The sequence below is a fragment of the Mobula hypostoma genome, chromosome 6 (assembly GCF_963921235.1).
Source record: "Mobula hypostoma chromosome 6, sMobHyp1.1, whole genome shotgun sequence".
NCBI classification, from domain to species: domain Eukaryota; kingdom Metazoa; phylum Chordata; class Chondrichthyes; order Myliobatiformes; family Myliobatidae; genus Mobula; species Mobula hypostoma.
This window is the reverse complement of record NC_086102.1, coordinates 22,125,984-22,143,394: the sequence shown is the minus strand read 5'-3', so window position 1 is coordinate 22,143,394 and position 17,411 is coordinate 22,125,984. Positions and strand designations below refer to the sequence as shown.

Sequence of the window (17,411 nt, the reverse complement as noted above, 5' to 3'; positions counted from 1 at the left end):
TAGTGGCCGGGCAGACTTGTTTAGAAACTAGTAAAAAGTGTTTAGCAATAATCAGCTTCTAGTTTTCTCACCACCCATTGACGTTCAAGGGTATTGCCATCACCATAATCAATATCATGGGAAGCAATGAATTGAAAATAAAACATTGTGTATTATAGGAGAGGGAGTCAAAAGCAGCTTGCTTTTTTTTAGTAACTCATCTAGGGGTTCCTTCACTCTCCACTTGCAGATGCACTAATTTTCAAGCAGCTTAACATCACAAGATGAAGCTATTACGACTGTGCCACCTTCCATCCCACTTATTTACTCCTGTATATCACTGACACAGTTTGCCTGTAAGCTAATTCATCGCCAGTCATTGGCATTAGCACTCTATCACATGAGCTCTGCCATTTAAGATTAGCAGAGGCTGAGGACACCATCTGCAAACTTCTTTCAGGATCACAGAAAAATGCTTTAGAAACTCATTACATAAATATTACAGCACCCCAAGAAAATCTGTGTCCCCACCAATGGACTTCTGAAGTTAATGAAGACAATTCAAAAGCACCTTCAAAGGCAGTTCAGGGTGGGCAATAAGTACTGGACTTACCGTACAAGACATTTGCAAGAACACAACTATTTTAAAAATTCAGTCTTAATTAGTCTTGAGTTCAGGCTTATTCGTGGTAAGTAAAGGTTTATGAACATATTTGACTAATGTGTTATAGAAAACATTTATGGGCATCTCCCAAGATGTATATATCAGGATACTCTTATTGAGTACAGCTCAGCAGTTAATACTATCATCTCCTCAGTACCTCCTTGTACAATTGGATCCTTGATTTCCTCACTTGCAGACCCCTGTTAGTTTGAATCGGCAACCACATCTCCTCCACAATCACCATCAGCACAGATGCACCACAAGGCTGTGTGCTTAGCCCCCTGCTCTACTGTTTTTATACTTATGACAGTATGGCTAAGCACAGCTCCATGTCAGTTTCAAGTTTGACTATTGTACCACTATTGTAGGCCAAATCAGCATATAGGAGGGAGATTGAAAATCTATCTGAATGGTGGCACAACAACAGTCTCCACTCAATGTCAGCAAGACCAAGGAGCTGATTATTGACTTCAGGAGGATGAAACCAGAGATCCATGAGCCAGTCCTTATTGGAGGATCAGAAGTGGGAAAGGTTAGCAATTTAAAATTTTCTCGGTAATAACATTTCAATGGACCTGTCCAGGGCACGGTGCGTAAGTGTAATTACGAAGAAATCACGGCAGTGCCATTTAGAAGTTTGTGAAGATTCAGCATGACATCTAAAATTTTGACAAACTTCTATTGCCGTGCTATGGAGAGTATATTGACTGGTTGCATCACAGCCTGGAATGGAAACCCCTTGAGTGGAAAATCCTACAAAAACCAGTGGATATGGCCTAGTCCATCACATGTAAAGCCATCTACACCACTGAGCACATCACATGAAGTGTTGTCACTGGAAAGCAGCATCCATAATCGGGGACCCCTACAACCCAGGTCATGCTCTCGCTGCCTCAAGACTCAACATCAGGTTCAGCAAGTTATCACCCCTCAACCCCTTGAACCAAAGGGGATGTCTTCTCTTGCCCCATCATTGAAATGTTAACACAACCTATGAACCCACTTTCAACGACTCTTCATCTCATATTCTTAATATTTACTGCGTATTTGTTATTTCTTTTTGAATTTGCACAGTTTGTTCTGCACTTCGGTTGGAATGCCCAAGTTGGTGTGGTCTTTGATTCTATTACAGTTATTATGCTATTACAGATTTATTGAGTATACCTGTAAGAAAATTAATCTCAATATGGTGACGTATGTACGTTGATAATAAGTTTACTTTGAAGTTTATCTTGCTCATCTTACAGGCTTGATGTGACCTGAATTGTTTGTCCTAAACATTCCCCGTCTGAGGTTTTTTATTTATCATGCATCTGCTATCAGTTCCCAAGTAGGAAATATGCCATTTGCTTTCTGTGTGAAACCATCCGGAACTTCATTATTCTCAATATGCTTTTAAGATTATGGTTAGTTAATTTTTATTTAATACCTTAATATTGTGATTTTTTTTTCTTTTAACGTAATTTGTTTTATACAACTAAGACATCTTATTTGGGAGGTGGGAAGGGAGAGGTGACAGATTAAGTTTGGCAAATCTTTAATATTTGCAGTGTCATGTAGTTCAAAGTATTTAGATATCACTTTTGGTATTTTAGCAATCTCATCGTTTTTTGGAGCTAGCTCCTCAAATAATGTTATGGGCATTCAAGTTAAATAGAAGTAATGAAGCAAAGATAACGGCACCATATAATTTGGTGCCACTTGCTGAAATACCATTCTTCTGCATGTGTAAAGACATTTTTCAACTGCAGAATATATTTTGTACCATTTGCTGTGAGAGATGATAGAGGATGCTTCTGCACACTATATAGAAAATCTCATGTGCTGGATTTAAATCACTTTTTTTGTCAGTATTCATTATTTTGAGTAGATTTTAACATAGATCTAGCCATTTAAATTCATTATGCTGTTTAAGCCCTGAAATGCTTAAAATTAAGATCTTAGTGATTCCTGCATGTATGATGTTAGATCATTTACTGATAAGCAATTTGGATATTGTCACCTAAATAGAGTAGAGAATTTTCAGATTCATTGACAAAACATTTGGATCACTGCATAAGAGATCAAATATTTTTGAGTCTTATATCATCATATTTCTAATATAGTAAAGAAATTATGGTTGATTGAGCTAAACTGATAGTTTTGTACTTTTGATAGATATCTGAAGATCTTTACTATTACTTGGCACTGGGTAGTTTTCAGTCGATGTGAGGTATTCCTAAGAATGCAAGAAAATTGTTAGAGTAGGCCATTCAACCCCTGGGCATCCCCTACCATTCATTATGATAATAGAGGTTTATCACATGTCTTATCTCTTCTGTGCTAGTTCCCATTGGTCCTCAGTTTCCTGATCATTCAACATTTATCTACCTCATTAAATGCCTTCAATGATCTAACTTCCACAGCAAGAAATCATTTTTGTGGGTGAGTAAAAGATGTACTTTATCCAGAGTTGAAGCAGACTTCAAAATAATAGCATTAATAATTTTGATAGTGCACTTTCTTCTCAATAAATATAAGTCACTGTTACAGTTCAGATCCAGTGAGATAAATGCAATAATTAAGAAGAATGTCTGAAATATCCTAGGATGAGCTCAAGCATTTGTTTTTGGCTAATGGATGTGGTGAGTGTGATTAATGTGAATGAACAACAGTAGAAGTCCGATAAATATTCCAATTTGAGAGGACGTATTTAGTTTTGAAATATTTTGACTTTAAGCTGATTGACTGCTACATTTCCCATCACAGTCATAGGGAGAGAAACAAACAGCTCACAAATGGGCCTTTGGACCCACTGAGTGTATACCAAGTATCAAACCACCCCCCTTAACACCAGTTCTACAATTTTTTTTTCTTCTCATTATCTCTACTTGCCAATGCGCTAAAGGCAATTTACAGTGACCAATTAATTTGTCAGTCTTTTCAGAATTCTGCTTTAGCAGTTAAGTAATGTGGAATTTTGTTGGCTGGAATCTTCCAGGAAAAACGTTTTGAAAACAGTAATGCTAGCAGTGATGCTTTTATTTCAAGAAGAATATACTGTTCCAATAACCTTGATATTTTTTTAACGGTGAGAAAGTATTTTTTCATGTTGATCATTTACTACTATCAAATAGCTTGGACAGATTAAAATTTCTGGCTGTGACTGATATTTGCTTGTCATAGTGCAAGTATGAAGCTTATTTTTAATTTTGTATTGATCCTGTACCATAATGCATTTATACTGTGGTTAACCTAGCCTCTGAAAACTTTTGCTACAGGAAGCAAAGCTTAGCCAACAAAGTACATGCACAGACCTTTTAATTTCACTGGGTTGAAAATGGGCAAGTCTGTTATCTTGTAAGATAAGTTCATTACTTGCCTTGAAGATCCAGTAAACATTTCTTGAATTTGATCTCACAAGACAGGAGCAGTATTCCACAGAATGTCAAGCAGATTGTCATTTGATATAAGGCTTCCTTGGTGGTTTCTGGAGTCAGTTCAGGATCAAACTGCAGCACTGTGCTGCCAAATCCCATTGATGTGCATGCAGAACCAATTTACTTATACCATGTCTGTATGTACTTTGTGATATAGCAACATAAATTAACATTTGTTATGTGGTATCCAGATTAACCGAATAAAGGTATAGTAAGCAAATCTATTGGTAAGCATTGACATGTAGAGAATTCTTTAATTTGATTATTTAACGTTTTGCACAACACTGAAGTTTCAGTATAAGCTGCTAGTTACAGATAAATGAAAACTAAACTAGGAAAATTAAATCCGCATGTTGAATCCACACATTACCAAGATGAAAGCAAATGATATGATTTTAAAACTACTGTATATCTAAGATGTGAGTTCCATTTGATGGGAGGCAATTATAATTGCAATCCCAAACACGTTTTTTCCAGTTCTAAGTGTTGCAGGCTTTTAAAGGAGAGATAGAAGAGATGGCCTCATGGAAGGAATAGCTTTTGATCCTAAGTAGAAAAAAAAATGGTTGGTTTGCATTGAATCGGTATTCAAAGCACAGTAGTTTAATGCAAATTAATAATCAGGTTAAAACTTCTGTTGAATTCTTACTAGCAGGCCAAAAATAATCATTGTAGGTTTCCAGATGTAACACCCAAACTTTGCTTAGCTTGGCTAAAAATAACAATCAGGTTGCAGTTACCAGATCACCAGTGAACAATGTCAGAAGCTGTTAGTAACTGAGCATATGTCATTATGAACAACGTAACAACTCATTTGAATACTGAGAGAGAATATATTTTGATCAGGGTGATTGGGAAGCAGTTATGATCTTATCTATGCAACGGAGTAAATTGTATTATGAAATTAAATAGGAGCAGGAATAGGTCATCTTGCTTGTTGATCCGACTACACCATTTAATAACACCAGGGATAGTCTGGCCATGGAGTCAGTTCCACCGACCTGCCTTTTTCTTGTAACACTTAATTCTCCTACTATACAAAAATCTATCTAATTGTCTCTTAAATTTATTGAGGTGGCCTCCACTGCTTCCTTGGACAGAGAATTTTGCAGATTAAGAACTCTTTGGAGAGAAATAGTTCCTTCTCATCTCTGCCCTAAATCTACTCCAGCCTAGTTCCAGTCTCAGCTACCAGTGGGAACAAATTTCCTACCTTTATCTTATCACTTTAATAATCTTGTATGTTTCTATAAGGTCTCTCTTTCTTCTGAATTCCAAAGAGTATCGTCCGAGTCTCTCCTCATAGGCTAAGCCCCTCTTCTCTGAAATCAACCTGGTTAACCAACTCTGCGCCACCACCAAAACTGGTAAGGAGACCAGAAACCTGTACAGTTGTAGCATAACCTCCCTGTTCTTAAATTCAATCCCCTGACAATTGAAGGCCAATATTCCGTTTGTCTTGATAGCCCATTGCACCTGCAAGCCAACCTTTTTGCCAAGTCCTTCAGCACAACTTGTTGGAATCTTTCACTGTTTAAGTAAAGCTCTGATCTTCTGTTTTATTTATCAACATATACTACATGTGCCAGACCCTTTGCTGAGCCCTTAAGGCAGACAACTTTGATTATCCTATAACAGTGATTCCATTATCACTATTATTTTGGGGTCTTGTTAATGGAAATAACAACAGAGTAGGCCTCTGCCAGTCATATATTGATTGGAACTATTGGAAGTGCATTATCTGAACATTATTTGATTGCATGTGCACTGAGAGTTTTGTGTTTTTCTCTGGGAAGATAGATTGCTGATGATGTTAAGATGAAGAATTTACCAGGTGCTCTGTTCAGCTGCGAATATCTTTCCTTATTCCCTTCTTGAGAAATACATTGTTGCACAAAATTTGCAGTCAGTTGAGAGACCTTGGTGTACAGCCAAATGATTTATACTTCTTCCTTAGAATCTGCTTTCCTTGGAATCTGCTGTTATGTATTTGTTTCAATGGTCAGCATGAAATCTTGTGATTGTTTACAAATGATTTTTCTCCCTCCACTCCTAAGTGGTTAACACTTGCAGTGGACTTTTTGCCAAAAAATGGGAATGATCCTGGTTTTAAAAAAGGTTCAGAGTAAATTTATTATTCAAGTACATACATGTCACCATATACAATTCTGAGCTTTGTTTTCTTGCGGACATACTCAGAAAATCCAAGAAACAGAATCAATCAAAGTTCACACTCAACACGTTGGACAACCAAGCAATGTGCAGAAGATAACAAACTGCAAATACAAAAACAAAAAAAGAAAGAAGCAAGAAATATCAAGAAGATGAGAACATTTTATGAACACGAGTCAAGTTATCCCCACTGGTTCAAGGTCCTGATGTTTGAGGTGCAGTAACTGTTCCTGAACCTTGTGGTATGGGTTCTGAGGCTCCTGTACCTTTCTCCTGATGGCAGAAGGTTTACTTTTGGGATCTTGAATAAAGTGATAATGTTCCAGTATTTTTTAAAGAGTGAAACTGTTTCAGCAAAGTAAAAAAAAAAGTTATCCTCATTGAATGATTTTAAGTTGTTTCAATCTAGGTGCCAATCAAGAGAATCATAACTTTTTTCCATTCATATATTTCTTGTATTTAAGTTTTGGTTAAATTGTGGCCAAGTGGTCTCCTGTACAAATTCAATACAGTTTTTCATGTGCAAACGTTCTTTATGAGGTGGTGATTGTCGTTTTTGAGAATTAATATACCCATGTCCTATTTCTTTTCTGTTAGCAATTACATTATTTCAATTTTTTTCCAGGCAGTTGCTGGAATGATCTACTTTGTATCTGTTTTGTTTCTCCTGCACATATCTAAACTGTGTGGACATCCTGACGAAGAGTCTTGGCCTGAAACGTCGACTGCACCTCTTCCTAGAGATGCTGCCTGGCCTGCTGTGTTCACCAGCAACTTTTATGTGTGATGCTTGGATATCTTCAGAGTTTTTTTTTCTAATTAGCTATTCTCATTAAACATTGATAATTCATTTGCCATGTAGATTATACTAAATAGAGGAATGCGATGATGACTCATCACTAACCTCAAGGACAGTTATAGATGGGCAATAAATGCTATTAATATCCACATCTTGGAAAATGTGTAGAGTTTCAGTTCAGAATAAACCCAAATCTGGAATCGTAAATGGTTTGTTCATGGGGATAGTTTCTTACATGGCTGTTATGCTTCCAAGTTTAAAAGATGATATTATACTATTATACTATTTAGAATAGTGAAATAATTCTTCGGAGAGCACCAGGAAATTAATTTTCTCTAGTGGTAAAGTCAGAATTGAGATTACAGTGGGAGCAATTACATTTAGGAATGATGTCAGGCTGCTTTGCACACTGCCAAGTTGATGTTTGGAATCCTTGCCATAGCATATGAAAGATGATACATTGATATTTCAAGACATCATTGGGGAAAACTATGAGGGACTTTGGAATTGAGCAATTTGCTAGGGTTTATTCTGCAAAACTTGCAAGTCGTCATCTCTGCTAGCTTTGAGGTAAAAAGGAAGCAAAACTGATTTCAAATTGCAGACTAATGTAATGAGGATATGTTGCTCTTTCTTTGAAATTCTGCATTGCTACTTTAAAGAACCATGAGAGTGCAATAGTTCAAGAAGTTAGTTTGTCATCCCTGAAGAATAATGAGATTTTAAAATAAATGCAAGCTTTGCCATTTCCTTATTCTCTGAATGAATTAAAGAGAGCAGTTACAGATCACTCAAAAGTTCAAAGTAAATTTTACTATCAAAGTATGTATATGTCACCAAAAACAACCCTGCATTATATTTTCCTGTGGGCATACTCAGGATCAATGAAAGATCAACCAGAGTGCAGAAGATGACAAACTGCAAACACAAATAGAAATAAATAGCAATAAGTATCAAAAACATGAAATAACAAGTCCTTTAAGCGAGATCATTGGTTGTGGGAACATCTCAATGAATGGGCATGGGATGGCATTTATCCCCTTTTGCCTGATTGCTGTGGGGTAGTAACTGTTCCTGAACTTGGTGGTACGAGTCTTCAGGCTTCTACCTTATTATGGCAGTAAGAAAAGAGCTTGGCCTGGTTGGTGACTATCTCTGATGATGGCTGTTTCTCTCCTTTGACAGTGTATCATACAAAAGAGGTTGAAGTAGCAACCTCTTTTCAAGTTCTTGATTCTACTTCAGCTCCAAAACCGCCATTAGAGGCTCCGTATACTGAGTTATTCATCTTTGACAATGATGTTCAGGGACTTTAATAAAAATAAATATTTCAAACAGCAACCAATTGCTGAAGTGAGAAGAAAATGGACTGAACAGGAATTGGATGACTCTACCAAACTGGATGACAGTTCCAAGCTCTTTAATTGTAATATCCAAGTATTATCCCTTTTACATTACACTGAGCTCAGTCCAGTTTTGGGAAAAGAAAATTATTTGAATGCTGATTTTGCTGTGCTTTTACTGGGAGTTAAAGGAAACTTGGGAATTGCTTGCTGTAGCAGTTGGCCTGTATGTCATCTTAAGAGTGATTGGGTAGTTTCTTTATAACCTTGCCTGATGTACAAAAGCAAGATAGAAGTGCATTGATAGTGTTGACCAGCTTCTAATCACATCTGCCAGTGTATTTTATTTACTCCATTGGATTGATGGCGCTACTTTGTTCTTTTAAAGCATAAGATCCATTTAGCAAAATTGAAGATTTGGCTGCATTCAGCTAAACTTTTCCACAAACGTTTGAAATTTCATTTTGTTACAAGCTGGCAAATTTGTATTTTCTGAAACTAACATTGAAGAAACTTAAACTGGAATTTTATATAAGTTGTCTTAATGCCATTCATTGGAAATGGAACTTAGTGGGTAGTAAAGGCAGAGTGCTTTTACATTGTGAGCTGATTGAATTAACTAACCTTGTATTTGTTGTTAGAAATTATTGTCATTTGCTCTTGCTGTTTGAATGCTGAAAATAATCAAAAAAATTCAAAATTAGACCTGGGACCAAAAAATAACCCTGAAGTTCATGTACTCATGATTAACTGTTTTTGAATTAAGGTTTACACATGTTGCAGAAGCTGTAGATGTGCTAAATAATTTCATTTGTAGTATTACTTCTGAGCAGATCTGCTTATTGGAATTTTATTTCTATTGTCATCAATTAGTGACTTAAAACATTGATAGCTTGGACAGACATTTATCACTAAAATGTTTTTTTTAGTTTCACTAAAGTATTGGAATGATAATTGATACTGTCCAATTTTGATACATTTTCTAATGTATTCACAATTTTTTTTTCTTATTGTAGAACTCTCTGATTGGGCTGCTGGATCCTCTACGGAGAATGATATGAGACGTGACAGAAGAAGACAATGCACACAGGTACTTAAATCTTGATGTCAAGTTCTGTAATGTTGGATGCCAGGAATCTACGGCCAAGCATTGTCTTGCTCTTGTTTGTCTCATGGAGCTTTTTTAAACACAAGATAGACTTCTAGTTGGTCAAAAATATTAAAATTGACCATGCCGCCTTGTTTTGTTCTGCATTTTACAGAATGAAACGTTTTGCAAAGAGTGCAGAGCAGGCTTTTTATAATGATGTCATGATCATGGGACATGAGTTATGGGGCAAGAACCTGGGATTCATATCCTTAGAATGGAGAAGATTAAAGTGAGGTGATTAGATTTGTTAATTTAATAAGGGTTTGTGATTATTTTGATGGAAAAATAGCAAGTTATAGCTAGAGGTAAAGGATTTAAGATAATAAAGAAGAGAAGGGGCAAAAGTTGTCCTTTTATTTGCTGCACATCCTGCTTTAGAACAAAACAGAAAAAAAGAAATTTTGTGAAGTAAATTGGGGACTGAATGGAATATGATGGAAAGAATTCATTTGTGCTTCTGATTACTTGTGAGCAATTAAGTTGTACACTTCCCTTGCTATATTGGAATAGTGTTCCTTTTAAATATATCTGTCAACTCCTTGGGACGGTTGAGTAGATATGGTTTGCAGTGATGTATGAATTTAAAGCTGCATCTCAATTTAATGATCAAGTAACTGCTAGATTTAGTCTGGAATAGAACATTGACATACTGTCTACACTGTGTGTTAAAATAGAAGTGCAACATTGTTGTGACTTCTGCTCATAATGTAGTGCAAGTCTAATCCCAAAAGCATTTCTGTTCGGGAGCCATAGCACCAGGAGACCAAATAATTGTTCTGATGTGCTTTGTCTGACAGAAGCTATTGATCCTGCCAGAAATTTAATGGTAACGCTGTTGCTGGAAGCTTTGAAGGAATCATCTGCTTTGAGGGCGATACAGGATTAATTGCATAAAAATGTCCTCACTAGAAGACGTAGTCCATCCTTATTTGGAGTATTGAAGCTACTAGAAAATCACACTAACAACAAAGGGCATTTAAAAAGCATTGTTTTATTATTTGTCTTGTTAGATATTTTGTTGTGCATATATGCCTTCTGAACATCTGAAGGGTATGGTGTATTAATTACAAAAGTGTTCAAACTTAAAAGGATAAAGACAAGTGTATTTCATTATTTTACTTGGTGAAGAATTAAACAATGTCTTATGGCCCATTTTATCAGTTGAAAATAATTAAATTTTCAGAAATGAAATCGTCAATTTCAAGTTGACATATCTAGGTTCTTATTAACTTATTAACAAAAATGAAAGCACATGTAACCCTTTTGTTATTTTAAATGCATTGATTTTGAATCACCAAAAGAAAACGCACACCTAGAAAACAAAAACACTTATGCCAGAATGTGGTTTCTGGATTTTGGTTTGGCATTCAACACTATTGCCCTATGGACTTTGGTGAACTACTCCTTGGTCTAAATACACCATTGTGCAGTTAACTGGCTGTTAGGACTTCCTAACCAATGGACCTCAGATAGTCAGGATGCACAACCACCCCTCCCTCCCCATGATCCTCAACATGGGTGTCCCTCAGGGCTGTGTACTGAGCCCACTGCTGTATACTCTGCTGACATATGACTACATGGCCAGACACTCGAGTAATCATATTGTCAAGTTTAGAGGTGACACGATAATGGTGAAGCTCATCACCAACAATGATGAGATGGCCTACAGTGGAAGAGCATGAGGCCTCCTGGTGTCAGGTAAATAACTTCTTCCTTAATGTCAAGAAGACAAAGGAGATGGTTAGGCAACTTAAAAAGGACTCGCACTACTCACCCCCCTGCCCCTTATATTGGTGGGACAGCAGTGGAAATTGCGAGCAGTTTCAAACTCTTGGGAGTGCACATCTCGCACAACCACTTGTGGCCCTAGAACACATTCTACACGATTAAGAAAACTCACCAATGCTTCTACTTTCTGAGGAGGCTGAAGAGAACTGGACTACAATATTCACAACCTTTCTACAGAAGTATAGTAGAGTGTATCCTAACAGGCTGCATCATTGTATAGTACAGATACTGCACTACGATGAACAGGGAGGCTGTACATCAGGTAGTCGAAACTGCACTGCGCATTTCTGGCAGCAGCCTACCCGCCACCTAGGACTATATACAGAAAGGTGCCAGGAAGGGGCCTGCAATATCATGAAAGATGCCACCCATCCTGCTCGTGGGCTGTTTGTCCCACTCCCATCAGGGAGTGCCAAGACCACTAGACTCAGAAGCAGTTACTTTCCTCAAGCAGTAAAACTGATCAACACCTCCACCCACTAACCTACCCCAAGCACTCCTGTACCTAGCATCACTTTTCATACATACAATCTGTCCTGAGTATGTAAGCTAACTTGCGTATTTATATTTATTGTATTTTTATTTGTTCTTTCTTTTTATTTTATTCTGCTGCTTTGGATCACAGTAACATTTATTTCATTGTCCTTTACACTTATGCACTGGAAATGACATTAAACAATCTTGAACCTTTAATCTTAAAGAAAAATCCAGTTTTATCATGCGTTAACCTGAGAAAATCTGCAGATGCTGGAAATTCAAACAACACACAAAATGCTGGTGGAACAGAGCAGGCCAAGCAACATCTATAGTAAGAAGTACAGTGGATGTTTCGGGCTGAGATGTCGGATGTACTTCTTCCTAGATGCTGCCTGGCCCGCTGCATTCCACCAGCATTTTGTGTGTGTTGCTTGTTTATCATGCGCTTTTCTCCCGGCATTATATTTGTATAGAAATCCGGCATCTTTTGCTGTTTATAAGTATATCCCATTATAGTAACATGCATCACAACATATTTTTAAAGCAGTTATTGAAACCGAACTTTTTATTTTGAAGCTCTACTTACGGCATTGTTAAATATGCTTTGAAATTAAAATTACAAATTTGCAAGGAATGTACATTTATTAAATTGGCTTAATGTCTCTTATTTGATATATTTATATACCAGTATAAATTTTTTTTCAGTTGATGGAGTAAATAATTGTGCAGTTTCTTTAGGTTGGAGAGATTGCACATGTATTGTGGTTAAATGTTCATTCTTGGATTTTGCTTGCTAGATGCAAATAATATTGATGTTTTATTGTCCATATCTAGTTGATCCTGAGAGAGGTGCTGCTGATGCGTTTCATAAAACTGGCAAACAGCGAGTTCTTGAGAAAGACCTGTCAGCAGTAAATCAATAGTGATATATGTCCATATGAGGTGATACACAATTTGGAGTGAAATGTAGAGTGTTCAATGTTCAGGCAAATACTATCAGTGGTAGAGGCTATAAAAGAGGGAGTCATTGTTAATCCCTGTAACTCTTGTTAACACAAATGGATATTGTGTGGTACAATTTTATATCCCACTTGATTGATAGTACAGAATGTTATCCCAGTTCTCATGGACAACTTCATTATCGGAGAAGTTGCGAATGGCAGTTGCGGTCTTCATCAGAAATGCTTATTCTCAGTGGACCCAGAAGATTTGATGATGCAAACAATGTGAACTGTGCTGAAACTGATGCATTTTAGAAAATATCCGGTAGAAGAATAGGAATTAATTTTATAAATGAAATAATATCCAGACTATTTTTACGACTTTTCAATCATGTACCCCCTCTTCTGCCAGACTGTATTTCTGATATACCAAGTTTCTGTTTTAGTAATTTTTTTGTGAAACCTGGATTACAACTATTCTTAAATTTCTCAAAATTTAATTCCTATTACATTGAGCACCAGTAAATATCTGTGCGTCTTAATAACGTTTTTTCCCCTTAAGTTGTGTTTTTTTGATCCCCAGTATATGCCATAAAAATATTTGTGCAGTGGAGCCACCTGAAATTATGATTAATCATTAAATTGGGATTAACAGAATCTGTTGCAGCATGTCCTTAATAGTTGAACACATTTTAAATAAGTTTTATTTATTTATCTTGTATTTAAGTAAATGGAAACTGGGAAATACAAATTGTTGACACAAGATGGCAAAGGTGTTGTCAATAGAAATAGATGTTGGTCACATATAAGGAATTGTCACTGGAGATTTGATGGTTCTGATCCAGCGGTGATGAGGAACACTGATGTTTCTTAGTTGGGGATAGGTTAGAACTTGTAGGCTTCATGTACTACTTCTACCTCATTCTTTCAAGTGCTGGAGGTTATGTATTTGGCCAGTCATGTCAGAAGAAAGCTTGGCAGATTATTTGGGTGCATCTTGTGGATGATCCTTGCTGCAGCAATGTAACTCATTCAGAAAGGCTACTTTCATTGTGAATGCAGTTCTACTTGTGGAGGCTCATGCTCACGGTGGAATAGATTTGTGGAGTCAGTAAGTGAGTCAGTTATTAGAGGATGCTCAGTCACAGCTTCATAATAGAGGGACGTCCATTTAGAACAGATGAGGAAACATTACTTTAGCCGGAGGTGGTGAATCTGTGGAATTCATTGCTATAGACTGCTGTGCTGGCCAATTGGTTGGGTATATTTAATAAGTCAACTGTGCTGGAATGGCAGAGCTAATTTGGGCCCAGTTGCCTAAATTTCCTGTGTCTTATGGTGTTGTAGTCATTTGCAAGTGCTTGGCACAAGGTTGATCCACTTAAGTTTCCAGTTGCTGTTGAAAGCCCCCTTCATCCCAATTTACCCCCAAACAAATATCTTGATGTATTGGCAGCAGTATATATTGCATGGTTTTACTCAATTTTGATTGTTCAATATTATTCAGTTCATTTAGAGAGAGCTGATGCCAACACTTTTTTGTGGGAATCTTAGATCTCAATTATCAGGCCAAACCTGGCCTAGTCTCACCATGGATGGGAGTGAATTGCTTCATTAACTGTGGAATAATGAGTGGAATTGACATTGGGCAATCATCAGTGAACAGTTCCACTTCCAACCCTGAAGGTCATTGTAAATGCAACAAATCATTTTTTGAGGTTTATTCAATGTACAAAGCCTAATGTACAAAGACAATAGAATCTAAAATCATTAATTACAATAAGTAGCCAAATAATTCAGTGACTTGAGTACTGATCAACCAAGCTTAAAAATTGTGCTCTCCAAATAAAAATTGTTCTAATTCATTTGAATTGGGATACAGTGTCTTGGTCTAATATTTCCTGTTAAAGATGTGAATTCTATTGATGTCCAAGCCATTCTAGATCCATCTGCAAGACAGTGTAACTTGAAAAACGTGAGATTACCGATGGACACCTTGTAAAAGACCGGTGTAGATGATTCTGGTATTTCACCACCCATGTGGCTATAGTCATTTTTGAAATATATCCACAAAAATCATGACAGGCAGAGGGAATTGAAGTACAAATAAAAAATAAAAAATTTTTCCAACGAATGTTCAATTATTGGGGACAAACAATTGGAAAAGTAAGCACCGACTGCGTAAACCAAATACAAAGGAAGGATTACAGTGTTACTTGCCTTCACTGTCGGAAGTATTAAATAATTTTTTCTTGACATTTACAATATATGGTGATATTAGGAAGTGAATTCTTATGTGCTCAAGTATTGAAGTAATGTATGAATCTAAATTGTGAAGGCTACCAACTTAACCAATTTGTTGCATTTTGTTACCTCTATTCATTATCTGAGATTTTAATTCAGTTTTTAATTGCAGAATGGAATGTGATATTAGTAAAGAAAAATAATTTCCAATTGCACATAATTTTCCTTATTTAAACTACTGGCATTGAGTGATCAGGGCAGGTTGGAATGGGGTTAGGAGAGTGAAAGAAAATATGAATATATTAGTGTTCACATGATGAATTTTGGTTTTGTTTAAATGGAGTTTGCTGTTTCTGTAACAAAGCTTATTCTGCCTCCATCCAGGTAACTTGGAATGACGGACAAGGCGGTAATTCTTTTGCTCCAATATATTGACCACCAACATACAGGAGTGTGTTTGTAGTTTTGATGTTTTACAAGTTTTTGTTAGCTGATTAGATTTATACTATCAAAAGCTTTCATGAAGACATACTGCTAATTAAAGTTTATTTGCAACATCTAACACCAGGTGTAAATTGCTTGCCTGGAAAGCTTTAGAATTTGATATGACTGATAATGGCAGTTCACCTTTTCCAAAAGCCTTTTATATTTGAGATTCTGCACTGACACTTGAAGTTTATTGTCAATGCTGAGAATCTTATTGGATAATTTTATTGTTTAGGTTCTTCTGCTTCAATGAGTGTTATTTGTTAGACATCTGGAAATGTTTTATTTTTTATATATTTTTTCCTTGAAGAACAAAGTAATACTTGAAATATATTTTGAATTATGTAAGATGAAATTGTCGGCATGATGTTTCCTTGAACCTCAGCATGTATAACTCTGCCCAGGGAAGGGTATTAATGCTGTTCAAGCTCTTTGTTTCTCTTTGTATGTATCCTGATTTCGCTGTATCAATGCTGAATATAAATTGTTAGCTGGTAGTTAATAACTTGTATGACATTCAGCATTACCTGTGTATCTGGTTTATTGTATTAAAACTGTAAATATTTGCATGTCTAGTCTTTTGCTGGTTTCATGCTGCTTGTTTCAAGGGTTAAAAGCAACTTGGAATTATGACAAAGCATAATTTTCATTGCATGTTTACTACTTGTTTTCCTATTGGGCAACAGCAGGCAGTTGCACCCCAGCAACAGAAGTGTGTTATTAACATGTCTTGCTGTGATTTGATCAGCAAGTTTGAACGACAGCCAATCATCTAGTGCTATTGCTTTGGTAGGCTAAGCTAATTAGATGCTGTTGCTGGGATCAGGGTGGTTACTTAGTGCAGTTCTGCTGCATTGTGTTGCTTGGCAGAGAGACATTGATAAATGAGTAGTTAATGATCTGCAGCGCTCCTGCTTTCTGCAGGCAGGCTGAGATTTTAAAGTAGGAGAGGGAAGATCTAACTGTAGGGCAAATGTTTTCTGAAGCCCTGTTTATAGATTATGGCCTAGCTTCCAAGTAGCAGTTTTGCAATTTAAGCATATTAATTGCTGTAGAAGTGCTTTGTTTCTCAATAACCTAAAATTGATAGATATACGTTATACGGAGCCAATCTGTCTTTCATTTTAAAGTATGCAGTGAAATGGCTAAAATTAAATTGTTTCCTGCCCACCCTCACCCTGAAAGAGTTATACATTATATTTTAAGATTTATTAACTTCAATACAACTCTCTTAACCTCCAGTCTTTGATTATTGAATACATATTCTGAGTTGAGAGGCTTCATTTGTGCTATTTAAGTTAGGCTAGAAGTGTTCAAAGTGAATTTATTATCAAAATACATGTATGTCACAACATACAATCCTGAGATTCATTTTTTTTGCAGACATATTTAATAAATCCAATAACCACCATAAAATCAGTGAAAGACCACACCAATAGGCTGGACAACAAGTGTGTAAAAGACAACAAACTGTGCACAAAGAAAGGAAAAAAAAATGTATAAGCAATAAATATTGAGAACATCAGATGAAGAGCCCTTGAAAGTGATTCCATAGATTGTGGGACCGGTTCATTGATGGGACAAGTGAAGCTGAGTAAAGATATGCTCTCTAGTGCAAGGCCTGATGGTTTAGTGGTAATAACTGTTCCCTAACCTGGTGATGAGAGTACTGAGGCTCCTGTACCACCTTCCTGATGGCAAAGGTGAGAATAGAGCTTGACCTGGGTGGGGGTTCCAGATTATTGACGGTTCTTTCCTGCTGCATCGCTCCATGTGAATGTGCTCAGTGGTGGGAAGGGCTTTATCCCTGATGGACAGGGCTATATCCACTATTTTTTGTAGGAATTTCCATTCGAAGACATTGGAGTTTCTATACTGGGTTGTGATGCAGCCAGTCAATATAGTCTCTTCTGTACACCTATAGAAATTTGTCAAATGTTTTGATGAAT

At 36.6% G+C, this 17,411-nt stretch overlaps 1 protein-coding gene across 4 annotated transcripts in view; it reads left to right on the top strand.

The window, feature by feature from the left end:
* LOC134347862 (dual specificity tyrosine-phosphorylation-regulated kinase 1A) overlaps positions 1-17,411 on the top strand; it is a 156,350-nt gene that overhangs the window by 28,565 nt on the left and 110,374 nt on the right. For all 4 annotated transcript variants that reach the window (XM_063050399.1, XM_063050397.1, XM_063050398.1 and 1 more), the window contains exon 2: positions 9,393-9,466. In XM_063050399.1, the coding sequence (XP_062906469.1) occupies positions 9,457-9,466 (10 nt within the window). In that variant the 5' untranslated portion in view covers positions 9,393-9,456. The remainder of the gene's footprint in view (positions 1-9,392; positions 9,467-17,411) is intronic.